This window comes from Mya arenaria, chromosome 5 (assembly GCF_026914265.1).
Source record: "Mya arenaria isolate MELC-2E11 chromosome 5, ASM2691426v1".
In the NCBI taxonomy this organism is placed as follows: Eukaryota; Metazoa; Mollusca; class Bivalvia; order Myida; family Myidae; genus Mya; species Mya arenaria.
Window position 1 is genome coordinate 47,150,560 of NC_069126.1, and position 21,008 is coordinate 47,171,567.

The 21,008-nt window shown below is 35.3% G+C and overlaps 1 protein-coding gene across 3 annotated transcripts in view; it reads right to left on the reverse strand.

Moving 5' to 3' along the window:
• LOC128234179 (zinc finger protein GLI4-like) overlaps positions 1 to 21,008 on the reverse strand; it is an 83,294-nt gene that overhangs the window by 13,555 nt on the left and 48,731 nt on the right. For 2 of the 3 annotated variants that reach the window (XM_052948236.1, XM_052948238.1), the window contains 10 exons: positions 16,904 to 17,215; positions 16,143 to 16,266; positions 15,099 to 15,274; positions 14,174 to 14,314; positions 12,594 to 12,815; positions 9,128 to 9,375; positions 8,234 to 8,372; positions 1,276 to 1,442; positions 711 to 860; positions 25 to 189 (listed from right to left, as the gene is read on the reverse strand). In XM_052948236.1, coding sequence (XP_052804196.1) covers positions 25 to 189; positions 711 to 860; positions 1,276 to 1,442; positions 8,234 to 8,372; positions 9,128 to 9,375; positions 12,594 to 12,815; positions 14,174 to 14,314; positions 15,099 to 15,274; positions 16,143 to 16,266; positions 16,904 to 17,215 — 1,844 coding nt within the window. The remainder of the gene's footprint in view (positions 1 to 24; positions 190 to 710; positions 861 to 1,275; positions 1,443 to 8,233; positions 8,373 to 9,127; positions 9,376 to 12,593; positions 12,816 to 14,173; positions 14,315 to 15,098; positions 15,275 to 16,142; positions 16,267 to 16,903; positions 17,216 to 21,008) is intronic. The other variant, XM_052948237.1, reaches the window with a different exon arrangement.

Here is a 21,008-nt window from a genome sequence, read left to right on the forward strand (position 1 = left end):
GAAAATGAACAGTAAAGTACATACAGCATTAGAGTGTGTCCTGTTCTGGTGTTTGGCCCTGTCACTAGCGTTACTGAAGGCCTTCGTACATCCAGGGAACTCACACATGTATGGTTTCTCACCCGTGTGCGACCGGAGATGGGTTTTAAGGTTCTCCAGTCGAGAGTAGGCCTTCAAACAGCCCTCAAACTGTGGGAAAAACAACACAAGTGGTTAAACATATAGCAAGGAAATCTGGGTATAGGTGTCTGCCACTCAAAGAAGAGGTTATGGGTTCGATCCCCACCAGGTGAAAGTGGTAAAGGTGTCTTCCTCTCTGCCTGATTTTAAAAGCTAACAGCCTCTGTCACAATTGAGCTAAAAGAAATTAGTTTAAACTAGTCAATTTTTATACTGCAGTTATTTTATTTATTTATTTTGAAATTCAAACACTGTAAATTACATATGCTCCTCAAACAAGAATTGTGACATCTAAGTGTGACCGTTATTCCACACTTTCTTTAAAGGCAAATTATTTATTTTTTATAATAAATATACAATACAAACCCTTAAACGAAAAAGACACAACCACACTACTTCTTTACACTTGTGTGTGCCATATCATGTACAGCACCAACATGTATGGATATGATCCTTCACCATCTATTCTGGTCAACATCACTCAGCCTATTGACACAACCAGCCCTATACAGACATAAAGGGACACCTACCGTGCATCTGTGGGGTTTCTCTCCTGTGTGTCGCCTCATGTGAACCACTAACATGTACTGGGCCTTGAACGGCTTTTCTTCCCGGCTACACTCCATCCATCGACACACAAATGCCTTTTTGTTGGCTTGGATATGGTCTTGGTTAATGTGCTGGGGAAAAAATTACATTAGTTAGATAAATTGTATGCTAATCATACTTCTTTAAAAGAAGACTTAAACTAGAAGTCAAAAGTGTTAATATGCTGCTGGGCCCCATTCCAAAAAAGATTGCAAGAATTTGCTCTACACTTTACAGGTGTAACTGAGCATCCAAAAGCAGTGTAAGGTTTACGACTTACATATCTCCACGAAAAGGGGTCCTGAACTTTAAATGAAATTGTCTTTCACAAAGGCATACAAGATTATTTTAAATCAAGCAAAATGTAGATCCCTGGCCTTTACAAATTCAATTTGGTGTAAATACAGAGTTTTTAGCTTGATAAATTTTATTATTGTTAACAACACAACTTGACAGTCACATCATATTATTAATTTCTTCAATGATGATGAAGACTTGTAGCCCTACCTTGACGAGTTCATCCTGTGTATCAAACTCCTTGCTGCATTCCTCCCAGTGACAGTTGGTTTCCACAAAGTCTGGTTCCCCCTCTTGAGGTATATGGCCTGCGAGCAGGGAACCATCCCCCATTGGCTTGTCCTCACCATCATTGCTCTCATCTCCTTCGTACGGACCTTAAATGGAGAAAATAAGGAAATGAAAAGATGGAAAAAAAATAGTGAAATAAATCACAGTTGGTTCCCACAGAGTATCCCTGGAGTAGGGCATTGTTCGCAACTTAAGTTTAGGTTGTACTTAAAGAAAAAAAGCTTGATTGAGTTTATAGAATAAACACTCAATTTCTTTTCCTGTGTAGAAACCATTTTAAGAGGCCATGAGAAACTTTTATTGGTGGGGATTGAACCCAAAACCACTTGGGTGTGAGGCATACACCTAAACCACTAGACCAACCTCACTGTTTTTTGTTTGTTATATAACCGCCATGACAATGATCAAGACAAAATTTGTTATGATAATAACTGTATTTCATTTAATGTCAGATATGTCAATAAAAGACAAATATCTGTGGTATGAATCACACTACAGTGAAGCCATTACTAGATAAACCCAGGTACTGGTGTCGATTACGGGGGGACATAAGGGACCAAGAAGATGAAACCCTGGGCCCTGAGCCCCTAGACAACCAGTCAACATAAAACTATTTTGTAAAGTAAGATGTGAAGCATTTGTTCAAAGTTATTTTAACTGCTGGGGTAGTATACCGGTACTGTTTAAACAGTGTGAAATTTTTCTCTCTCAAAAATACAATGGTAGTTGATATACTGCTGACAATTAGTGGTGAAGCAACCTTAAATACTATATGAAGTATTTTGTATTATATATCACTCGAAGTTTTTAAAAGAAATTAAGTCCAGATTTAAAAATAATAAAATCGCATATCAGATTGTTATCAACATTTTATATGTCAGGTAAAATGGTAAAGGAGCTAGAATTTATGAGAGTTTCATGGCAAGTATTCTAGAGTCACTCCCCTTTATCAAGAAAAAAAGTAACGATAATAGGCACCTGCATCACATTGTGTAATAAAACAAATTATTAAACGTCATAAAAACATTCACTGCTCTCCAGACACATTCTTTTCTGGGTTTATATTTTGCGTGCTTAATATAGCTGTAAAAAAACAAGTATAAGCCGAAAAATCAAGACTAATGCTGAGAAGTTCAACAGTTTTTGCCGCTAATTTACACGAGACTAGTCTAACAACAAAGAAAGTAGAAAGTGTAGGTAGGTTAGTGAGTCGCAAGCACAAACTGTAGCTAACACAGGGACATTATCGCGCGGCTAATCAGACATAAATCAAAACTCCCCTTAATGGCCCGATGACATGGAAACACAATCTGCCCTTTTACAAAAACATTCAACTGCTCATTATGTGATCTTGTTTTATAAATCTGTTTTCTATGCTTCTATGAATGATATTCAAAACTTGCCAACAAAGGCAGTTAGATGATGCACTTTCACATCAAGTTTAAACAATATATTCAACTATTCGTAGACAAGATATTTTTAAACTACAATTCTTTCTATACTTATTTTGTTTACAAAATGTTTCATGTTAGTTTTGGGTTAGCCAGCCTAAACAATAGTAGAGAACTGATCTGACAGTGTGCATGTATTGTATTATTATTGTAACTAAATGCATATCATTTAAAGATCTGGGGCTGTATTCATAAAATGCAGTTAGTGACACTTTTCAACAAAGTGAAAAACTGTCTTTTTTGTAAGACGATTTTAAAGAAAACTAACAACTTTGTGTAATAAAAATATGAAAATAAAGAATATTTAATAAATAATATATGCATAGGAATCCATGTGATGAAAAGAAGAGGGTATTTAAAGTATTGAAAAATTATGAAATTTTTACGAAGATGAAAATATTCACCAAGATGCTTTATGAATGTGGTCCGAGATGACAGTTCGGAAAAAATATAGTTTGTGACCACCTGCATAATATTTATGCAAGTGGGAGTAAAATTTCAATTTAAACTAGTGGAGGAAAGTCATTATTTATTAAACTGCCTGTAGGTGTTCGATCTTTAAACTGCACATCAAGTGCATAAAAAATAACAAAATCATGTTTTTTTAACGTCTGCTTAAATCCATGATTACAATCACTTCTGACAGGTTTGATTCTTTATGCTAATTTTACAAAATAAAACAAACCATTAAACATAATTAATTGCTGTTGTTTTGCAAGATTCATTTCTGAATGTGCCCATGATAGTTTTACTGCGGCTATAATGCACCAGCAATAGAGTGGTTTTGTGCCCATGATAGTTTTACTGCGGCTATAATGCACCAGCAATAGAGTGGTTTTGTGCCCATGATAGTTTTACTGCGGCTATAATGCACCAGCAATAGAGTGGTTTTGTGCCCATGATAGCTTTACTGCGGCTATAATGCACCAGCAATAGAGTGGTTTTGTGCCCATGATAGTTTTACTGCGGCTATAATGCACCAGCAATAGAGTGGTTTTGTGCCTATGATAGTTTTACTGCGGCTATAATGCACCAGCAATAGAGTGGTTTTGTGCCCATGATAGTTTTACTGCGGCTATAATGCACCAGCAATAGAGTGGTTTTGTGCCCATGATAGTTTTACTGCGGCTATAATGCACCAGCAATAGAGTGGTTTTGTGCCCATGATAGTTTTACTGCGGCTATAATGCACCAGCAATAGAGTGGTTTTGTGCCCATGATAGCTTTACTGCGGCTATAATGCACCAGCAATAGAGTGGTTTTGTGCCCTTGATAGTTTTACTGCGGCTATAATGCACCAGCAATAGAGTGGTTTTGTGCCCATGATAGTTTTACTGCGGCTATAATGCACCAGCAATAGAGTGGTTTTGTGCCCATGATAGTTTTACTGCGGCTATAATGCACCAGCAAAAGAGTGGTTTTGTGCCCATGATAGTTTTACTGCGGCTATAATGCACCAGCAATAGAGTGGTTTTGCAACTGTAAGTTTTCCTGTTTTCTAAATCATCTCAAAGATAAAACAAGGGCATCAAAACTGGGCACAAATTTTTGTTTGTGTTTTTCATTTAATCTAGGGGCATAACTCAAGATCTCATTTAACCAGAGTGATAGGCCTTACCATACATGTGTAATTTCATAATTTACATGTGTACCAAATTTCAGATAAATCTCCTAATAAGTTTCTAAGTTATTATGAATATTAAAAGGCCATGACAAAAATACACTTCTTTCTCATAAGCTGACTATAATGATCACTGATCTTCCAGACAAGCTAATATGATCACTGATCTTCCAGGCAAGCTATTATGATCACTGATCTTCTGGACTTCCAGACAAGCTATTATGATCACTGATCTTCCAGACAAGCTATTATGATCACTGATCTTCCAGGCAAGCTATTATGATCACTGATCTTCCTGACAAAGTATTATAATCACTGATCAGAAGTTCCATGCATGCTGTAACAATCACTGATCTTACATTGTTAAACAATACATAAGGTGATGCATGCGAATGTTGATGAGAAGTTTTAGCAAACTTTTGTTTCATAAATTTAAGGGCCTTCCCTGAACTGCGGAACTAAGCTTATTGCAACTTACAATGTGCTTGTCCTTATCATTCACAATTACATCTACGTTCCTACTTTCACTAGCTGTTAAACAGCAACAACAGTCAATCTAAATATCTATGATCAAGTAAGGTTTTTTGAATGGTGCTAAATAGTTAGTCATCATTATGGAATGGCTAGTTACTAAATGGGGCACAAAACTGTCCCTTCGGCCATTGTGCAAGTCAGTTAGGCCGCAATGTCTGACCACCTGCTATTAAAGGAGCAATTATGACAATCTGATACTCTGTTTTATAGTTGTGTTCATACCTACACACTATAAACCATGACTATCAAAATACATCACAATCACTCGGACTAGGCGTAATACTGCCATAACTCCATAATCAAATAGAAGGAGTTAGGAGTGTGTAACATTGAGTCCTCTGTCCGTTCATGTACCAGTCAGTATCATTAGAAGTAACAATGATCATACACCATACAACCTACAGGTTGACTCTGAAGTCATCCTTAACAGTGAAACAAGTTTGTCACTTTTATGAATTCCAAATGACCCATTACAAGGTCTCAGTCATGATATACAAGTTGAAAGGTTAACATATAAAATACCTTCACGCTCGAAGGTTTTCTAGATCTCTAATCTTATAAATGTTAGGCTGAAGTATCTTTATAAGGCGTAGTAAAAACATGCCCTTAAATCTTTCATTCAGACTCTAAATTTATTCACATTAACACAAAAATACAATTTCAAGAGCATCAACTGTTAGAGGCAAACACTTGTACATGCATTGCCAGCTAATAGAATTTCTGCCGAGGTAAAAGTGAAATTTTATTTTCTGCAAAATATTTTGCCTGCTAGATGACGAAAGCTATCTTCGCTATTTTGATTTTTTTTCTAAAATTGATCATTTACTGAATTCTGCACATCACCATCAAATGCATTCACGTGGATATACCACACTTTTATTGATAAATGACTTCCTCCTTCTAACTTTAGTCATATTTACAGCAACATGTGGCAAATAGTTGCTTCACACATGTCACTGGAATTGGACAGGCTGCCTGACAAAAAGTTTCTAAGATTTATTCAATATTTCAACAGAATTTCCTTTGAGAAAACGAATATGTTGTTTTATTTCTTTGATAAAAGAAGTTCACATTTCAAGAGCCCAAGTTTTCCCCGGAATTCAAGACTTATGTTTAGATTGTAAGTACCTATATACTCTCTCTCAAGGAGCAGCTCGTTCACAAAACTAATGTATTTTGCATCTGTTCCCTGTGAATTAAAAACCTCTGATTTATAGCCATTACAAAAAGGGTTTAGTAGAAATCAGAGCTTTAAAACTGCAAAATATGTAAGCATTGTAAATGGCGTCTGTTTTATGTTCATTGTTTCTATGTGTACGGTTTAATGTTATTGTTGTTTTAAATGCCAGTTTGTTTTATAAGTATGGTGTTGTTTTAAAGGGTGTTTTATGTTTCATTGCTTCTAGTGTGTGGTTAATGGTGATATACCTTTTATTATATACCTAACTATGTAATCCTTTTTATTCCATATTGAATGTTTATGTTGTTGAAAATGATGTTTGTTTTATGTTTCATTGTTTCTATGGTTAAAGCTAATGTTAATGTTGTTTCTGCTGCCTCCGCTTATGGTGTTGATGTTAGTTTATTGCTTGAATTAACTAAGAACTTATAAGGATACAATGAAAGCTATTAGCCATGAATATTGCATTTTGTTATACTATATTGTTGAGTTTGGTTATGGAGACATTATTAACATCTGATCATGATGTGAGTCATACTGGAGTCCAGGGAAGACAAAACACAATGCTTGTCATTCTTATTAAAGCTAGAGTTTTAGATTAAGATGCCTGTAATGATTCTGGCAACATGTGAACAAAGTTTCATTTCATTTCAATGTTATGACAAGGTTAAATGTTTTGCAAGGTGATGCAAATGATGCCGAATCATCGATGATGCTGATGGCAAGAAGACCGAGGCTATGACAATATACCTGATGGCAAGAAGACCGAGGCTATGACAATATACCTGATGGCAAGAAGACCGAGGCTATGACAATATACCTGATGGCAAGAAGACCGAGGCTATGACAATATACCTGATGGCAAGAAGACCGAGGCTATGACAATATACCTGATGGCAAGAAGACCGAGGCTATGACAATATACCATAACATTTCTTCTTAGAAAAACAGACAAGCTAGTTATGCAATGATGACTATGACAACAACCATGATCTGATGACAATATATTGCCAGATATTTCCCCAGCCAAATATTCAGATGAGCTAAATGCAGAGAGCAGAAAGGTAGAAAATATAAGTAATATGTTTATAATGTATAGTTGATGTGCTAAAAACACCATTTTTTTGTAGCACATACATTCTGAACAGCCAAAAACTATGATCTCAACCTGTGATAATGTGTATAATGGTTTAGATTACATTAACTTCCCAAGTTTTTCCTTGGCAAACACTGCTTCCAAACCTCAAGACACCCGGTCTAATGTGAAAGGGATGGGTTTTTAATGGGATTCATTAACCCTACCCTCTATGCTTGGATGGCGAAAACAGGTTTTGTTAGATAGATGTGAACCCTCCTGATTGTTTGAAAAGATCAGGTAAGCTAAGGGGATTTATCAGTTAGTTCATCAGGCAAGGCTAATGTTAGATTTATAAATGAGTTTCTTTTTACAAATCTTCATTTCAGCCAGCATTTATGGCTGCTTGAAATAAAAAGTTGGCAACAAATTCTGATTAAGTTTAAGTGCGACTCAATTGAAAGAAAACATGTTCCTTTAAACACTGTCATTGAACAGGTACAAGAGCACCATGCAAAGTGCAAACACTCCCCCAGGCCAGATAACTCAACAATAAATTGAGCAAGAGTTACAGGCTTTGCTATACAGTATTGGTATGTGAAATGTGATTGTATAAATCATGTAATAGGTTCTCATGCAAGTATCTTGAAAGATGATGTTTTCTGTCAAAAGATGAAAGTTTGTACACAACATTGATGACACGGTTACTATGACAACACATACCATGCAACTCAGTGTTTTTCTCAGAACAAACACCCAGGCTTTTTTCACATCCATGTTTTTAATGAATGGAACAAGGGGCAGAAGTTATTACTGTTCAGTGCACTGCTGTACATTGTGCGCATTGTCTTGGAAAACATGTGTGACAAGTTTCATTTTTGAATATCATTTTTGAGCTATAGCCAAAGTTAATGTAAACAATAACCAGACTTCATTTCTCAGAACACAGACAAACTGACTAATTAGTGAACATGATTGTATTTGCTCAAATGCATACAACCATATTTGCCCCCTACCTCTGGGAAGTGTATGTGGATGGTATGGTTCCTTTTCTGCCTTAATCTTCGTACGACCCTTCATCTCATGGTAACCTGGCTCCACCGTACTGCTGACAACCCCGCTACTGGCGTCTTTTGTGGTTGTGCTGATCTGAGACTGCAAAAATAGAGAAACCATCTACGGGTCAGAAACTAGTTAAAAAAAATTCCCATCAAAATATTTCAGACAAGTTTTGAAAAGGAACTCACTCTTTGAAAACTTTTTACTTAATTTACAGCTGATTCAAACTAAACAGAAAAAGTGATATTCATCATCCACTATGAAATATAATACACATTACTTTTTATTTATATATGTAAATATGAACAAGACATATTGTACAGTTATCATTTTAAAGGGGCTGTCTCACGTATGATAAAATAGCGATAAAAAAATTAAAATTGTCGAAAACTGACATAAACTTAGCATCGATGTGTACAATGCATTGAAACTTACTAACTGAAGTACCACATAGTTTACAATTTATTTAAGTTTAGCAGTTATTTCATATTTTTCCATTAAAAAAGATTACTGGGTATGTCTACCAGGTAGAATTCATTCCTTATGGTTGATTGGCTAGTCGGTGTTATCACGTGATATTACCGAGGTAGGTGTATAGCTTAATTATGTCACCCGATTAGAATAAGACGCTGAACTACAATTTGGGCGACGCAGGTTCAAACCCGGTCTCCAACACAATTTTTCTTTTACATTTTGGTACTTTTTTTACAATTATGATATCAAAGCGTAACACATTCTATTAGCTAATTTTCCTGAGATTCGATACAGGAAAAAAAAATTTTGGGTGCCAATCTGTGACACAGTCCCTTTAATACTAAAAACAACGAATATAATTATTATGCATTTTTTACCTGTGTTTCAGTTTTCTGTGGTATACCCTGGGGCGTCATTATGCCGGCTGACCCGGGTCCCGAGTGACCCTGGGAAGAGGGAGGCATCATCAGGTGTGAGCCCGGGGGTGCTGAGACACGCCCAAGGAACGCAGGCATCCCTGGGTGGAAGAAAGGCGGGGTGGGAAGGTTACCCCCTGGCCCTGGCCTGAGGTAGGGGTTGGTTGGCATCTGTGGGTGGTTGGCTGGGCTCATGGCTCCAAGGGAAGCTGGAAATAGAATGATTGGTTTATTAAATATATGAATATAGTAAATATACTGAAATGTTCACCTTTTACATGTCATAATATTTTATTGTTTCCATTGTTCATGTTGCCAATAAAATAAATGCTTTTGAATGTAATTGAATTCAATTTCATTAGTTGTAGATTTGTTATTTCTGTTGTAATTTCTGTGCTGTGAACAACAAATGTATCAGACTGGTTTTTTTTTCCATCAGTTCAGTTGTTTACTTATTTTCAACATTTCTACAATCATGAAAGTGATGTTACGATTATTAAGTAGAATCAAACAGTAGCTGCTGACAACGTCAGGTTGGCGACACTCCATGTGGCTGGTCTAGAATGTCGCGACTGACACTATGTATGTATGCTGTGTGATTAGCTCATAATGACAGCATACTGTTGTAGGGTCACATGTGTGTCACCTTTTAGCTTAAACACACAAGTGGAGTACTTCTACTTAATATAGAATAGAATGTTTTGTATAAGTAAACCTTTCTATAAACATATTTCAAGTAAGATCGAGGAAATATTGAAATTATATACTAAAATCAATGTAAAACATTCATTTGATAAACAACTGTCTGAAACCAAACACAGAGGAGTCATATCATTGTTATACATACAAACACAATAATGCTGATGGGCGCTGATGGTACTCTGTTTTCTTGTTTCTACCTCATTTAATTAATTTGGGCATAACAGAAGAAATTTACTGTTCAGATTATTCCCTGATAGTAAATCAAAATACTTCTTCTGAATTGATTTGATTATCGATACTGCTTGTGGTCCAATTTTGCAGCACAATTTCATATGCAATACTTTTAAAGACATTTGTGCAGATTTCTGTAAGCAAACCCTAACTCAGTAAAAGTAAACAATCTGGATCCAATCATATTTACAAAATAAGAGCTGTGCAAGCTGCATGACCCGAGATATGATAAAGTAACTGAACAACGATGACAGAGGTGATATAACAATACCTTGATACCTGACTTTTTTCTTTCACAGACATGCGAAGTTACAATTGCAGAGGCAAGTTATTCACATGTTCTTGGCACTTTAACACTATTTTTTTAAGATTATTGCCAATAAACTGTGATTTATATACGTACCAGTACATTAAACTCAAATCTCTGTACATAAATATATTTATGTAATAGAATGCTGTGATACTATGCAGGTGACAATTATTTACCTTATGAAACCTGAATAATTATAACCTTCCTATAGTACTTATGTACCAGTTATAAAAAGTATTCTAACACAATCAAAATGTCTGCAGTATGACATTGAAAACATTCAAATTATAGTTGAAATATTTTAATCATGTTGAAATGAAATTTGGTTGAAGGGGGTGGGGGATCTTTCAATAAATATTACAGTGTACTTTTTTTCTTTCATACCAACCTCACGAACACACACGCATGTGGGCCTAAGAATGTCATAAAAGTAAATGTTCAATACTTGTGACTACTCAAAAACATAATGATACTTGTAACACTGCGGTTTGAAGCACATATATTTGTTAATCAAATATGATACTTTTAATAGTGTCAGAAAAAGTAAATATGAAACAGGGAATCGCTATATTTCGATTGATTGCTTCGTTTATATTTGTTCGGCGTAATTAATATATATATATATAACCTACAGGGTTGCAAACCTATACAGATTTTTGTTATCACATGATGGGTATTCATTCTGTGGTCACATGTAATATAACAATCAAAACTGATTGAGTTATAAATAAGAGTTTATTTCATAAATTACGTGGCCATCATGAAATAACTCTTTGTTAAATATTTATATATAACTAATGTAGTAATTCGCAAAGGCACATTTTTATCAATTTTACAAAACTTGTTGAATACATTCTATATGACTGACAACCCAACTAATGAACTCGAAATACTGAACTTGAATAAGTAATGCAGAAATACAAACATTTTTGAAATATTTCAGCATTATTTTACACTCAATTGACCAAAACTTAGTGAAGTTCTTTTTTGAGTCTAAATAAACACAGAAAGAAAATCAATGTTATAAAATTGAGTATGTTTTTGAGACTAATTTTAAATGCTTCCATTATCTGTGAGCATGTGTCAACGATGCCACAAGTAGGCAATATTATAATAACCCTTACTTTATCGAACTCAGAAGAGCTCTGCCCTTAATATTAGAATAGCTGATAATACATCACTTCCCCTTAACAATATTCAATGAAAACTGCTTTAATGGCTTTTAAAACATCAATTCAAATTTGAAAACTCTTTCAACGCATTTTGAGTGATTAAAATAAAATATTTAAGCCTCAATAGAACAAGAAAAATTCATTTTATGTGTTCTCCATCGTCGCCGGTGACATCAATATGGGAGACGTATCTTCAATGTAGACTTCTAAGGTTTTGTATTTTACATAAAGTATATAATTTTAGTGCAAAGAAATTTGATTCAGTGCTCTTCGCGTAAGGCCAGACAGGCCTGCCAAAGGATTGTTTATTTAAATCCAACTCAAATGAATGGGAAAATTGAGGGAAAAAAACATTATGTAAACATTTTCAATATTTTTTTTATTAAAGTAACAATCAAAATATTTCCATGTGCGGTAAAATTAATGTAAATGCATACAGCGCAAAACTCACTTATCAAAGTTGCAAAATTATACGATTTACCACGTCTGTGCACAGACAAATATTTTAAGCAACTGAATGCTGTCTACAGTAGGGGTAGTCTGAATTCTTGAATGAATGGTAACAGGACACTTGCACTTCATGCAGCCAACCAGACAAGAAATGCAACTGTTTAATATCTGCCAAAGACCTGCAATATTAACAAGGCGGCTGCACCTGAACAAATTAAACACTTGGCTCATTTCAATGAAAAATCTGAACTACAGAACACCCCCCTTACAAAAACAACACAAGTGCAGGCCACTGCTCAAACAATTTACTAAGTAGATCAAGCTGCTTAAAATTATGGGTCTTGCTGCACATGCATAATGTCACTTGTTACTAGTATACTATGCTTAATTGGAATATCCTGAAGGATGTTTCGATTATGGCCAAGGTCAAATTCTGCAGGATACTGATGCCATTACAAAATGCATGACAATACCTTCAATTTTTGTTCTTAAAAACAAAAGCGGACAAGCTATCTATTGAAAGTAGAATGAGGACTGTCATAAAGTCCCTATCGAGACCAACCTGCTGAGAGATGTCCGTATGACCCGGAAGCCGCGCTAGAACTACGGGAAGCTGAATGAGCTCCGAGGAGTGGCGTGAGTTGTAAGGAGCCCTCGGAACTGCGCGTTAGGCTCTGGATGTCGAGGTAGTCGGAGATAGGAGAGTGGGAGAGTGCGCGCTTACGACTGCTCTTGCCGATAATACTGTGCCGGGGACTAGTCTGACGTGAACCTGCAAAAAAAACTATAACAAACATTATAATGTACCGGTAAGTGTTGTTTTTATGATGTCATGGAAACAACAGTTAAAATTATGAAAAAATTAATCAGCTTCAATGAAACTTTGTTTATTGTTATAAAAAACTAACATTATTGCCAACAAAGTTCATAATAAGAACATTGAAGGGGGTAGGGGGGAGGGGCTTGGGGAGTTACATATTATTTGTAATTAAAGGAATGCATTTTATCACATATCATTCACAAATATTTAAATCACTGATTAACTATTGTAGCTGCTTTTTACATACAAGTACATACTTTTTATCATTTAGGTTTGCCTTGAATTTAAAATAAATAAATATTTAGATTGATGTAGAAAAAAGCATGCCCTATAAAGCAAAGTCCCAAAACATGACTTGTGTTACAATGACTTTACCATAAATGTTAACTGACAGTTGATAGAGTTACAACGAATTGCACTGATGTTATGACATTACAAAAAATTGAAACACAAAAACTTCAACATTTGCAATTTTATTAGTGCATAGCATTTTATAATGTTATGGGATCAAATAACTCATTAAAATATAAACTCCAATTACATTATCTATCATTCTCTCCATGTTTTTTGTAAACAAAAATTTGACATTTAAAAACAAGTCATCATACCACCAAACTTTCAGAGTAGTAAATTTAATCAATTATCTATCAGAAGTGTACCTGGCAACACTGCATTAAATGTTTCAGAAATACATTCTTTTTCATTTCTAAGAACAAACATTTACAAGAAAAAAGTATGCACATTAAATGTAAAATTTATGCACAGCAATAAATATTTATAACAAAAAAAATAATAGTGTAATTTGGTGGCTAATACGTCAATTTAATTTTCTATGAATTGACAAAAATCTGGAATGAAGAAAATTTAATGACTGTAGAATGAACTTTGCTTATAGGGATTTTTATTTATTATCATTATTTTCTTTATTCAATATTTTTTTTGTGGGGAGTTGGGGGGCTTACAAGAACACGCAAATGAAAGCTTTTCCATGTTGTTCAGTCTATTAAGTTGTGTTAAGTTGTATTACACAACAATGTCAATGATTGTCTCCCAAGTATTGGTCCTTGCTATTCGTATACATATCTTCACTGGGAACATGTGAACCAAGTTTTATGCGAATATCTAACATATAAATATTGTCACTGGGAACATGTGAACCAAGTTTCAAGTGCATATCTTAAATCATGGTTTTGAGTCATGGCTAAACTTACTGATTTAGCAATAAATCGCCACAGCCACCAAAGACTCCAAGACTTTGACAATACATTTAAAACCATTACAACTTAATAACAAACTAATAACATAGTTAACAAGGTACTCACTGGGGTCGATAGACCCAGGTAGTGTTACACTGCCACTGCCTGGGGTGGGGGGAAGATCGGTGAACATGCTGTGGTGGCCATAGGGACTGAATCCTCCACGGTACTCCTGTGCATAACCAACACCACTACCAAAACCTGCTCCTGCAGGGGGTAAACTTTAATGTCAGTAACGAGTAAAGCGAAAATATACAAACACCTTTGAAAGACAAAATCATCTTAGACAATGAATTTTGAACTGTTTTACTATTTCATCTCAATTAAAGCTGCACTCTCACAAATTTACCATTTTTACAACTTTTTTTTTTTTTGTCTTGGAAAGGGCAAATTTTTGCGTTAATATCCGCAAACCAATAATATAAGACTGCTGACAAAAGATCAGATCACAGATTCTCAAATTTTCTTTCCAAAATTAATGTTTTATGGCTTAAACCGTTACTAACGATTTAAGAAAAATGCATAAAACATCAATTTTTGAACTTAACTTTAAAAATCTGCAATCTAATCTTTTGTCAGCAGTCTTATATAATTGGTTTCCATGGATTTTCACAAAAATTGGCTCGTTCAAAGACAAAAAATAAAAAAGTTGTAAAAATGTTCCATCTGTGAGAGTGCAGCTTTAACTACTTCAATTGTGGAAAATAAATATTACCATAGACTTTTCCCTCTCTTTCATACCTTATGCACCTGATCTGATATTATGTTATAAAGTGAGCCATTGATTTCCAAAATATAACGATTCCTAAATAAGAGGTCCAAACAGTTGCCAATGGTATTTTTTTTCAGTCAAAAGAAGGGTATTACTTGACCACGATTAAAGTGAGAGTTATGGGCCTTGCTTATGTGAGTATTGTATCTGGCAACGTGTACCATGTTTCATAAGAATATCTTGAATACTTTTTGTGAAAAGCAGACAAGGTCAAAATACCTTGTAATGTGGCGGGGCTGTAACGGCGGGCCCCTGAGAGGGGACTAAGGTAGTTTTGTCGTAGCTGGTCCCAGTGAAGTCTAGAAGCAAGAGCTGTCAGGGATTCATTCGGGGCCATGGGACTTCGCAACCCGTACAGCGTCGACACATCCGAGTGAGACGGGCTTGTCGGCAATCTAGATGTACAGAATAGAAATCAGTAACCAAACATTTTGCAAAGAATCAAAATTATATGATGTGTCATCATTTCAGTGCATTCCCAGCAAAAGGGGTTTAAAACTGCATACTTTTTTTTGAAGAATTTCTACTTGTTATGTTATTTATACACATCATTCACTGGTTCATACAACTATTAAAAACATGCATTTTTTAATTAACAATGTTAATAATACAAAACAATACATTGATGCAAATGAGCACTGTCACTGAAACATGACAATGCCTACTGATTGACCATTGTCAGGGAGATATGTGAAACATGAAATATTGCTATAGTTTATATTGGGCAACATTTACATTCAAGTCTGCATTGACAGTTTATATAAGAGCATGACAGTTATATGTGACACACCTTTATATGCATATGCTGCTCTACAATTTTGTGAAGTTGGATTAAAATCTGTCCAAAAGCAACAAAATTACAGCTGAGACAAATATTATTACATTGACATTCATAGTGATCTTTGTGACCTTGACCTTTAATATTGGAGCATGAATACTTTATGAGACACACTTTCACAATTGTCATGCTGTTTTAAAATTCACTTCAGTGAATTTGACAATACTAATGACAATGTGACAGTGGAGAAACAAATATAACTAGGGAATCCCTATCAGATTTTATTGACCACAAAGTGTGACCGTGACCTTTGAAATGAAAGCATAAAATATGAGGTGAAGTTTGATTGAAATCCGATTAAAAATGAAAAAGTTACTGTTGAGACATGATGCTAGCAGACAGACTGAAGGATGGACATTACGTCTCAGCAGGTGATTAAAAACTCTTTTTTTTTCCATATCAACTTGATGCATTAATGAACCTACCCAGTCATGGGATGGTGGAAGGAGAGAGGGGGCCAGTTGTAGCGGCCCTCCAATGTCTGTGAGTTTAGCGGCAGGGGCGGGTTGATTCCATATGGCACATTGTAAAATGGGAAACCGGGCAAACCTAAAACAAAATGACTGATTGTAAAATGGGTACTCAGAAGATATGAAATAAGTATGCCACATTGTAAAATGGGAAACTGGGAAGACCTGAAATAATGTGACACAATTAATTTTAAAGTAAAATTATAATCTGGGTAAACCTGAAATAATGTGGCACATTGTAAACTGGGGATCTAGGTAGACCTGAAATAATGTGGCACATTGTAAACTGGGGATCTGGGTAGACCTGAAATAATGTGGCACATTGTAAACTGGGGATCTGGGTACACCTGAAATAATGTAACACAAAGTAGAAGGGGAAAATAAGAAATAAAAATAATAAGAGAAAACAAAAACAGCACATTTTACAGGGAAGGCAGTCTCTGATATCAAAACTTCGACTAAATGATTAAATAGACATATAGGATCATTTGTTTATGACAGCAGTCTTAAATATGACACATTTACTTTGTATGACCCAGACAAAGGTGAACTAAGGATACATTTCCATTTTATGTGTTTAACACACCTGCAGTTCTTTTTTGTCGACTTTGTAATTAAGTAACTAACAAAGTATGTGGGTATGCAAACACGGATGTAAAAATGAGTCTGTATTACAAGTTTAATGAAAATCTGTTAAACATAAGTTCATTTCTCACCATAAGGATTAGCAGCAGCAGCAGCAGCGGCAGCGGCAGCAGCAGCAGCGTATGGAGAAGACGATTCTAGCCCGTTACGAGGGTCAAGGAAACTAGAAGTATGACCATAATATGAGGGCGGGAAAGATCTTGGATCCACATGAGATGTCGGTGGAGGGGCAGGGGTGGGGCCGACCCCACGGTCTACTGTCTCAACACTTGCGTCTCGGGTTTTACTCGAACTTGGCTCTTCGTCTCTTGGGGAACTCCCAGATGGTTCCCGGCTACGCTGGTGGCCTGAGCCCCCCCGGTGAGGCCTATGGGGACCCTCCTCTGAAAAGACACAATGTCATAAAAATGATTACTTAGAACTTTTAACAATTTGTCCTGTTATGGGTTTTTTTTCAAAAATGAGTGACTTTTCTCATAGTAAAAAAAATAATCTGAGCTGAGACAAAACTTAATTTGACACAAAGTACATGAGGAAGTATGGTGTACATGAGTTCATGTTGCTCATCATTTTAAGAAAGTTAACACTTTTTATCTAGATTGATTACTATAAATGAATGAATGCATATAATTTGTTTGATGTTGCTGCAAAATATTGCAAAGGTGTATCATTTTTCAGTCCATTTTAGTTGTAAATGCTGTACATATCTCATAATGTAGTGTTATGGTCTTACTAGATCATATGCATATTGCTTTATTAAAATATTTAAAGTCAGTTAATGATATACATAACAGTTACTGCTTTCTTATGTTAATTCATACGCCCAGAGGAATGTGTCCTGAATAGCAATTCAAAGTCATGAACTCACTTCTGTGTTTGTAGGATTAAAAAAACATGGGTTGTTAAAACAAGGATGCACCACAGTGGCGAGACACACACGTTTTACAAGTGCAAACATCAGTACGAACACAAGTTTACAACCATGTTTTTTTTACTGAGCAGGCAACCTAAAACAAATGTTGTTGAAATGTTTTTACTCCTTCATGTCATAAGAACTGAGTCAGACTTTGTGTCTCTGTCATGTCATAAGAACTGAGTCAGACTTTGAATCTCTGTCATGTCATAAGAACTGAGTCAGGCTTTGTGTCTCCGTCATGTCATAAGAACTAGGTCAGACTTTGAGTCTCTGTCATGTCATAAGAATTGAATCAGGCTTTGTGTATCTGTCATGTCATAAGAACTGAGTCAGGTTTTGCGTCTCTGTCATGTCATAAGAACTGAGTCAGGTTTTGCGTCTCTGTCATGTCATAATAACTGAATCAGGCTTTGCATCTCTGTCATGTCATAAGAACTGAGTCAGGCTTTGCATCTCTGTCATGTCATCAGATCTAGGTCAGGCTTTGCATCTCTGTCATGTCATAAGAACTGAGTCAGGTTTTGCGTCTCTGTCATGTCATAAGAACTGAATCAGGCTTTGCATCTCTGTCATGTCATAGAACTGAGTCAGGCTTTGCGCCTCTGTCATGTCATAAGAACTGAGTCAGGCTTTGCACCTCTGTCATGTCATAAGAACTGAGTCAGCTAGGCTTTGCATCTCTGTCATGTCATAAGAACTGAGTCAGACTCTGTGACTATGTCACGTCATAAGAACTGAGTCAGACTTTGTGTCTCTGTCATGTCATAAGAACTGAGTCAGACTTTGTGTCTCTGTCATGTCATAAGAACTGAGTCAGACTTTGTGTCTCTGTCATGTCATAAGAACTGAGTCAGACTTTGTGTCTCTGTCATGTCATAAGAACTGAGTCAGACTTTGTGTCTCTGTCATGTCATAAGAACTGAGTCAGGCATGATACAAAATTATCTATATAATGTCAGGTAAGAAGACAGTGGTTCCATGAGTTATTTTCTGATGAATACAAAACAAGTCCTCCCTTTCTATATCCTTTGTACACAAAATAAAAGTGTTTTATGCAATTCTAACATGCATTTAAGCACAATACATTTACATATCAATTCATTAATGCATGTAAATATGTCAGTGGAACACTATCTATTAATTTACAATTGATTTTAATCAACATTCTTTATGTTATAAAATACAGTTGAGGTAAAATCCATTATTGAGATGAACAGGGCCACATGGTCTTTTCTCCAGAATGCACTTTATAGAGATATGGCAGTCATAATGTTATTATAATTCATAATGGTTGAAATCACTTTAAGAACAAATTCTTTATTGATTGACAGTTTAGGTGACATACTTATTGATTGAAACACCAATATATTGGCCATTCACAATGAAGTTAAAACAAAACAGTTTGTCTGATTATGTTGGGATGTAAGGTTTATACATTATAACAGCGTTTTACCCGGGTATTTGCGGTATTTGCGGCTCCGCTAAGAATACACAATATTGTAAAATGCAAAACTTGTTTTGTTTGTGAAACTGAATTTTACTACTTCGCATGAAACACAAAAAAAGTAAGATCTTTGCTTGCATATGACAGCACTTAAATTGTCCAACAAGGAGCACAATCCGATATATTTTTTGGCCTGATAACTTATCATTAAACAATGAAGATGTTATATTGTGAGTCTTTAAGATTCATATTGAGTTATGCAAGTGGCTTTTAACTGTTTTATTCAGTGTTCATCATATCATCATGCTGGCAATGTTCAATGCCACCGTGCCTATCATTGTAACGGAGACAAGCTCTTGGCAGGTTTTCTTTGGAAAAAAAAACTTACAAGAAAGGACAACAATGCAATCTTAAATGCGGTAAAGTAAAATTTTATCCCAAATATATTTTAATGACAAATTATCTGATGGAAACAAGCTAAAAACATGCTAAATGCAAATGAAAACAACATGATATGAATTATGACAGGAAAAAATTACAAAATTAAACAAGACAAATACTTGCATGAAACATTAAAATTTTACATCTTTCATAAATCTGACCATGTTTATTGGCAATGTTAGCATTATCTAGGTGTATATGTGTAAAGTATCTGTATTTTGTCAGTTACTTCTAAGCACTTGGCAGAACTCTGATGTTTCTGTGTTCTGGATCAAGTCATGAACTAAAGGACACAACCTCTTTCCAGACAAAAGCAATCTGAATGCTCATGAAATTACGATGATTTTTTTTTAAGCTGGCTTATAAGCTATCGCTAAAATCAGGATTATTGAACAATCATGTAATTGAATCCATACTGTAATTTTTGTATGAGTATTTTGTTTCCGAGTTTTAAGAACTGCAATAATATGTATTTTTTAGGGATGCAAACGAATATTCGAATATTCGATCGAACGTTTGGTATTCGAATGTCAAAATAGGTATTCGAATATTCGATGTTTTTGTTGAATTTATAAATTAATAAACGTTTTGCCTACAACTGTCATCTTCGTCTGTCTTGTTTTTACAACGACCCTAATGCCATAGGTGTGAACTTGATGACACTATACACGCGTCATATCGGATATATCGCCGGGAACTATAAACAGTCCCCGTAATTTTGCATTTACTGGCTGTTAGACAAGTGACATAAAACACATTCCAATTATTTTGGGTACATTTAAATGACCATGCCAATTAATGGTTTAAGAGATCGGCCTTTATACCAATGTTTTGTCTTCACTGCTAATCAAGCTTGGCGATATTGCTCAAATCGCCTTGATGATATGAAGGACATGTGCTAGTTATGTGCTTTAAACTGTTTCCATGTTTTCAATATAACGCTCTTGCGTACAAAAATTAACTGAAAGTGTATGGTTTAACGTTTAAAGATATATGTCCTGTATTGTTGTACAATACCTAAGACAAAAGCGACGTTTAGACATGGTGTCGTTTTCTATAAATATATTTCGTAAACATCAATCCCAGAACGAGGCTGCAAGTCCTACGTTGGCGCATATCGTCATTTAACCGGGACAAACGCAATTCCCTGATCTTATTTTGCATTTTTTACAAAAATGAACGCAGAGGTTTGTTTTTTTTTGTTAAAGATATATCGCTTTTTCTTGGGATATATTTTGTAAATGGGAAATTCAGAGGCTAATTTGTAGAACAATAAGGGTCCGTCGCGTGTACCGAATACGACCAGGAAGGGTAACAGGGCACCCACTATTACTTTAGTGAATAATAATAGTTTACTACAATTCTTAAAGGTTCA